Genomic DNA, 7,337 nt, shown 5'->3' on the forward strand with positions numbered 1-7,337 from the left:
TCCTTCTTCCTCCAGATTGACAAATCCGACCAGCGCATCTCACGGCATTGAGTCAGACGTGTGGTTTTCGATCATAACATACCAGTCTTAAATTAATGAAAATTGTTTTAAATGGTTATTGAGTCAGATATGTGGCGGGGAATGTTTGGTTTATTGAAAAGTTTCACCTGTCTCTGTCCAAGTGGGTTTAGCTGACATTTAAGATTCCAATATCTCTGCAGTGTGTGAACAACTAATCTAATATCTGCGATGATGGTACTGCTGCTGAAACTATTCAGAAATTAAATTGGCACTCAGAACAGTATTGAGAAGTTCAGCATCCATTCTTTTCCTGCTTTGTGTGTCACCTGTCACGGTTGCTATGTGACAGATCTTAGACTGAGTGAGGGGTGATGACAGCCAGAGAAGACCCAACCTGTTTGAATGAATCAATGAACTCTTGTGGGCTCCTAATTTTCAAGGCTTTTGTAGAACCCAATCCAAGTAGACAGGGTCCTTGGAGGATGCAGGGGCTGGATTAGAAAACAGCCCTTCTTTCAATAGGATGCAGTCGTACTGTCCCCTCTGCAAAAGAGCGTCTCCAAAGACTGTTTCCATCTCCATACTTCAGTTGAGATGGTGTTCTTCAGGTTGTACTCATCTTTTTATTTTTCTTCCTTCATAGCATGTTTAACATACCAGTAGCAGTTGAGATCCTAAAAACTGAAATATTTCATCTACAGCCCCACATCCCATAAGGGTTAACAAGGAGGTGCTCTGAGTGCAGAGTAGGAACAAAGAGGAGGAATAGGAGATGGAAGATCAAACTGTTTTTCCTATTGATTATGATAAGCAACATAAGACCAGAAAAAAGTTGGATAAAGTCCAAACTCTAGCAAGGATTCAGCCATAATATCATAAATGCTGTTTTAGGAGATTTTACTGGTAGATTGCTGTAGTTTTATATAACTGATTCCAATTTTTTTTATGTTTGCACACTTGTACAAATTAAACACACTTTACTGGAGCATCAAAGATGTTTACAAGCATTAAAAATGAAGTGGCAGCTTTTTTGCTGCTTTCAGCGCTTGCGGTCTTAATGTACCACAAGGCACTGGATGAATGAGCTTGTACCTTACTGCACACCCTAAAACAGTGGTGCTCGAGTCCAGTCCTCCAGAGCTACCATCCTGTAACCTTTAGATGCATCTCTTCTCTAACACACCTGAATCTAAGAGCTCAGTCCCCCTTATTTAGTTAAGCAGAGGTTTGGTAATGAGCCACTCATTTTGTTCAGGTGTGTTTAAAGATGGGCAGGGTGTCAAATATGGCAGGGTAGTAGCTCTTGAGGACTGGACTTGAGCATCCCTGCCCTTAAAGATACAATATAATGTGAGAGGAAAGCTATGGAGGACCAACTCTGCCATATTTAAAAATAAATACAGAAATAAATGAAAGACAGAACTTTTAACGTAATACTCTGAGCTCTGTGAGTTAAGAGGATGGGCTGCCAACCAATGGGCAGAAAACACACCCCTCCTCATTTGCATAATGAGGCAGAAATGCAGACAGAAATATAAAAACGACAGGCAGAAATACATAGCATTGAAGAAATAAATAGGGTAAAAAAAAAAATACAAAAGAAGAATGAAACAGACATGCACATAAATAAATACTTAAAAAAAATAAGTAATAAATAAATAAAGTTGAAGATTATAATGGACAATAAATAGATAAGGTACAAAGGGGAATAAATAAAGACGCTAATTAAAAGAGATGTTTACATTTATGTCTCACTGCATAATTTAATTTCTACCTACATTTATGTGCAATTAATTGTATGCTTATTTATTTATTGAGCATGTATTTATTTCTGTATTTATTTTTAAATTCGTCCAGAATTGGTCCTCCATAGGAAGCAATCTTTGAAAAAAATGCAATTGCGGGGCCCCTTCACAGGTATTCTGCCCTCCCTGAGCTTGTCTATCTATGGTGGAGGGAGCCTTTCTGGACCAGCTTCAAATTAGCCCTTTGCAGGTTCTTCTTCCACATTGATTTACTTGCTATGCGTTGTGTGTTGTATTATTATGAATGTGCTCAGATGGATGTGTTGTATGGTTCTTGACATCCTTTCATTGCTTTACACAAGAGAGGAGGGTTGAATGAGAAAAGTTTGTGTAATGTTTTGTTTTTCCTTTTTTTCTTTTGATGTTCAAAAAAATAAAAAATCATCTTCTTTTTGTGGTGTGTCTGTAAGACTATATATAAGTAAGTTTGTTTTTTTAAAATACAACTTCCACTATAACTGTAAATACTTGCTATACACCATAAATATGTTATAAACGCTTCTGTTAATAAAACAAATCTTAAAAAAAAAAAGAAGTTGATTGTTTCCATGTATAAACAGCAAGTAGGTCATTTATTATTCTTTGTTTTAAAATGTCTCAGACATATGGAAGAAGATTAGGGCCACTGGAATAAAAAAAAAAAAAAAGTTAACTGATTTTAAAAAAAAATTTCAGTTTAGTATGGGAAAAAAGTCAGAATTCTGAGAAAAAAGTCAGAATTCTGAGGAATATACTAAACTGAAATAAAATGTAAAAATCAGTTAACTTTTTTTTTTTTTAACAGTAGCCCTAATCCTCTTCCGTACAGACATACAGCAGGAAAAGGACTTGGTTTTTACAAATGTGGTTGGTGCGTAAGTCAGAAAGTTGGTTGAGCATTAGGTTGATAAAAGAAGTCTTTGGGATTTTATCACCGGGCATCACCTTATTTAAGAGACCGCAGCAGAAGGCAAAACATACTGTGTGTAAATGTTCTTAATGGGTTTATTCATTACAAATTGATTAAAAACAAGAGTCTCTGTGGTGTACTGGATACTTACTTGGTTTACACTGTGGTTAAAATACCATGGTGGTATACAAGCATGTACCAGTTTTTAATCCTAATGTGCTCCCCTCATATCCACCTTTAGGTCACAGCCGAACAGTAGTTGGTTTGGAGCAGAGGAAGAATGGAAATCTGTGCCTCCTGCTTTTGGATCCTGCCTCTTCAGCCTCTGACACCAGAAAGCTGCTGAATAGAGACACATGTTGCACGGCCATTCAGTTCATCAGAAAGTTTCCCAGAAGCCTAAAGCACAAACAGTACCAGCTTGTAGCAGTGGAAGGTGTGCTGTCATCTGAGGAGAAAGAGGTGAGATTTTTTCAAATCTGCTTTAATAGCAGATTTAATATCAGCAGATAAACCCAAAACCAGTGTCTCAAAAGAAGAAATATCCATTTTTAGTTTGACAGACTTGTTGATAGTTCCTGTGGTGGATTGGTATGAGTAATCAGGAAGTTGACATGCTTTGAATATGTTCTCTGAAATCTTTTTTTTTTTTTTTTTTTTCACAGATGAGAATCCTCAGCTCCAGGAACTTATGTGCGGAAAGGATCCCCTGAACACAAATTGGTCTTTCCTGTTTTGAATGCTCCTGTTGCTGGATGCATTTTTGTACAATAATGATGTGCTGTGAAAGTTATTTCCAATTTTAAATTTACCATTAAATAAACAATTTTATTTTTTGTTAATTTTGCTTCAAAATTTTTTAATGCAATATGTGACGTTTGGATTTAATCAACCACCATTGAGCCTGTTTCCCCTGTTTCAGACAGCAGCAGTCGGCCCCAAAGTGATTTATTTGTTAAGTGGAATAAATCAAATGGATTCCCTCTGCACTGCTGTTCTGTGATACAGAGGAGATAAAGGGATCAAATTCATTTAAATGTATTACTGCATCATCTAGAAATGATATTTGGGGAAGATCTGTTAAATTAAGTTTGAAGGTTATTTAAAAAGTGATCAGATAGAACAGGGGTTTAAGAAAATACTGTTATTTCTTCACATTCACTGCCATATGTCGGCACGATGTCCAAAGTATTAAGATAAGGATGTGTGGGACTATGCACATCTTGAACAAAGCCAATTCTGTCTAATATAGCATTAAAGGCTTAATTTAAGCTATCATCTTTTAATTCAGTTTCAAATCAGTTTATTTCCATAGCACCAAATTACAACGCATGTCATCTAAAGGCATTTAATAGAGACAATTCAACCAGATCACACAGTCTTATTGATTCAAAGTTTTCCATCTAAGAAAAACCAGCTGATTGCATGGACTCATTGACTCAAAGGCAATCCCTCACACCAAGCATGCATGTAGCGACAAAGCAGAGGAACAGGCAGAAACCTCCAGTAGAACCAGGCTCAGTGTGAGCAGCCAGTCTCCTTTAACCCCAGTTCAAGGAGACTGAGGCAGACATACAAAAAGAAGCAGAGATGCAAAAGGCAACTGTTAACCAGCTCTGCAGGCGACCACTTCCAGAAAACACACACAACCAGGCAGACGAGCTCCGAGCCAGCCCCCATGTCAGAGGATGAAGAGAGCACATCCAGTTAGTCACAGTCAGGGAAATGGGACTACGATGAAAAACAGGCCAAATGCCGACATCTATAAAGAAAGGTGTTGATGGCAGCAGCACAACTGATATTTCTCTCCAGGATGATGTCATAACCAAACAGGAACAGACCAGATGAAGCTATTATGAGAAAAAGCAGAGAGAATAATATCAGAGATTGAACTAAGAAATTCTGCAGAATGGTGAAAAGGGGTCCCCATGTCCTCCCGCACTCTAGCAACATATCTATAGAGAAAACTCAGGATAACCTGAGTACCTATAACTTTATTAAAAGGGAAAGTTTTAGTGTAATAGCTGTACGTAGAATCTTCTGTAGCAGTCTGTCTTACCTTCGACGGAAAACTTCGTTGTCTGATGAAGAAAATGCACTCGGTTCTCCATAATGTTCTTCATTATATAAAGAATTATTTATGCAAAAAAAAAAGACAGAGGTTCCTATGTGGCCTTTTTTTTTTTTTTTTTACATAATTTGTTCTGATGCCACTTTACCCTGGCATCAGATGATTGACTGTTCCCACGTTTGGTGCACCCAACAACTGCAGGGTCATCTGAGTATTTTTGTAGATGACAGGACTCAGTTGTGTACTCTCAGTCAAAGGTGTACAGTCTAAACAGGAATATGGAGAGTACCGTCCCCTGTGCTAACTATTTGATCAGACAAGTTATCATTTAGTGTCACAAAGGCTCTTGCCTAAGGATCAACACTGGCAGCTCGTCCCCCTCAGCAGGGATTTGCAACAGGATCTACTGTCTGCAAGTCAGGTGACTCACCACTTGAACTAGCCAGCCGCTGCCAGGTAGTGTTTGAGCCAGGTGATTGTTGAGGCCTCCATCTGAAGGCCTGGTTATACTCCTGCAGCAGTATGTCACAGTGAGCTTGAAGCAGACATTTTCGATTTATGCCCAGTATTGAAGCATGGTCTGTGCTATACGCACTGGGTCTAGATACAGCCAAGCAGTGAGTAAATTGGGGTGAGTTTGTCCGACAACGGAGGGACATGATGGCGAAAAAAAGCGGGGATCCAGGTGGAAAAGGTCCCAGCATTCTCGCATACCTCGCTCTTCAAGCTGGTCCAACTTCACGAGTTTTTTTCCCGCAACTTCAGTCATAAAACCAAAACAAGCCGGCCTCCGGTCTGCGGCACTGTCTAATTTCAGCTACAATTTGGGAGAGGTGCAGCGGAGGGGGCAGGGACGTCTTTTTGTTCATTGCTACATCTACGCAGACAACCTAGTTTTGAAGTATAAATCAACCTCAAGTCCTCTGGAGTTTCTGATAAAAGTAAATCTTGTAGATATCCTCACAGTGCAATCTCCTTGTCTGAATGACAGTAGGTTTGTTCAAGATGATGCATAATGGCATCTTCAACTCTAACTCAATAGAAACTGAAAACATATCCATGTCCAAAATGTCTTTCATATAGAGGTTCCAAAACTTCTAATGTGTGTAGGTAGGAAGTACATTAACTCCTGTAGTGCACTGTGGTTTAACCAGGCATCTAATTTACCAATTAATACAAGTGCTTGATTCTCTACTGGCATATCCCCTACTGGTATCAGAGTCAATTTCAAATGGCAGCCACATCCAGAAAGCAAAATAAAACAAATTAAATAGATGGGAGAATAATTATAACAGCAAAGGCTCAGCAATTGAGAGGTCCAGGAGGGTAAAAGAAGATCCAACTTTGCCTGTTAGCACTGCAACAATTAGACAATGTTTATGAGGCCCAGCTACCAGCTTGAAGCAAAGTCCTGTCGCTCACGTGTGGGGTACCGATGAGGATGGTAGTTCACCGGAGATGGCAGCGGTGCAGATTCCGTTGTCTTTGGGGCTGGGGAACCTGGTCTACAGCATTGTCCTCGTGAAGTGTAGCTGGCAGGGGGTCGGCGGCAGGCCCTCCACCATGTCTGCCTGGTCAGACATGTCTAGAACAGGAGAGCCCCTTGGCTCTGTGGTGGGGCCCCTGTTGGTGTGCCTGACCTACGTCTGCTCTGCTCTTGCTGACTGCTCTGAACAATTTGGCTCCTTGACGGAGGGCGCATGCAGTCCAGTTGGGTGCACAGCACTCTTTTCAGGAGGAGCTCTGCGGGCAACGTTTTAGTGGTACTGTGAGGCGTGTTCCGATAAGTCAGCAGGAAACTGCAGTCGTTGAAGAAGGGAGCCTTGGGACATTGATGTCTTTAGACTGTGCTTTAAGGTTTGTACAAACCTCTCAGCCAGTCCATTGGTAGACGGGTGGTAGGGTGCTGACTTAATGTGTGGAATTTCATTCATTTTGAGGAAAGCCTCCAACTCTTCGGAGACAAACTGGGGCCCGTTGTCACTTACTGGTTGTTCCGGTATTCCGTACCGACTGAACATTTCCTCCAGACGCTCAGTGGTTTTCCTGGTGGTCCTAGACCTCATGATGGCCACATCCGGCCATTAGCTGTGCGCGTCGACCACCACCAACAACATTCTGTCCTCGATTGGTCAAATATTGCACCAAAAACCAGACATTGCAGCTAGAATAGTAATGTACCAAATTAGCAGTGTATTTCTTTAAAGTTATGACTAGTTTAAAGTTATCTTCATTGATTTTCCTTCAAAAATAAGGACATTTCAATATGACCCCAAACTTTTGAACATAGTGTATATAGCAGTTACCATGTTCAATTTTAAATCTGTTTCTGATAAGCTCATTTGAGGGGTAAATATGTAGAGTTTACAAATGTATTTCGTTATATTTTGGTGGGAGATCCAATTTGAAAAACTTTGACATGAAATTTATATGGTCTTTCTTTTCATATTTATCCATAAATTTCCTTCTAACCAGTCCAGGGTATGTCTGTTTTACTAAATGTTGTCTTAAAAACTTATTATTGCATTTTGTGTCTAGTAAGTCTAAACCA

General features: G+C 39.8%; 1 protein-coding gene across 2 annotated transcripts in view; it reads left to right on the forward strand.

Moving 5' to 3' along the window:
- Positions 1–3,528, forward strand: part of zufsp (zinc finger with UFM1-specific peptidase domain) — a 25,349-nt gene extending 21,821 nt beyond the window's left edge. For both annotated transcript variants that reach the window (XM_015372934.1, XM_015372935.1), the window contains 2 exons: positions 2,957–3,177; positions 3,381–3,528. In XM_015372934.1, coding sequence (XP_015228420.1) covers positions 2,957–3,177; positions 3,381–3,428 — 269 coding nt within the window. In that variant the 3' untranslated portion in view covers positions 3,429–3,528. The remainder of the gene's footprint in view (positions 1–2,956; positions 3,178–3,380) is intronic.
- Positions 3,529–7,337: the final 3,809 nt, after the last annotated feature.

The sequence above is a fragment of the Cyprinodon variegatus genome, unplaced genomic scaffold (assembly GCF_000732505.1).
Source record: "Cyprinodon variegatus isolate N-32 unplaced genomic scaffold, C_variegatus-1.0 Scaffold78, whole genome shotgun sequence".
In the NCBI taxonomy this organism is placed as follows: domain Eukaryota; kingdom Metazoa; phylum Chordata; class Actinopteri; order Cyprinodontiformes; family Cyprinodontidae; genus Cyprinodon; species Cyprinodon variegatus.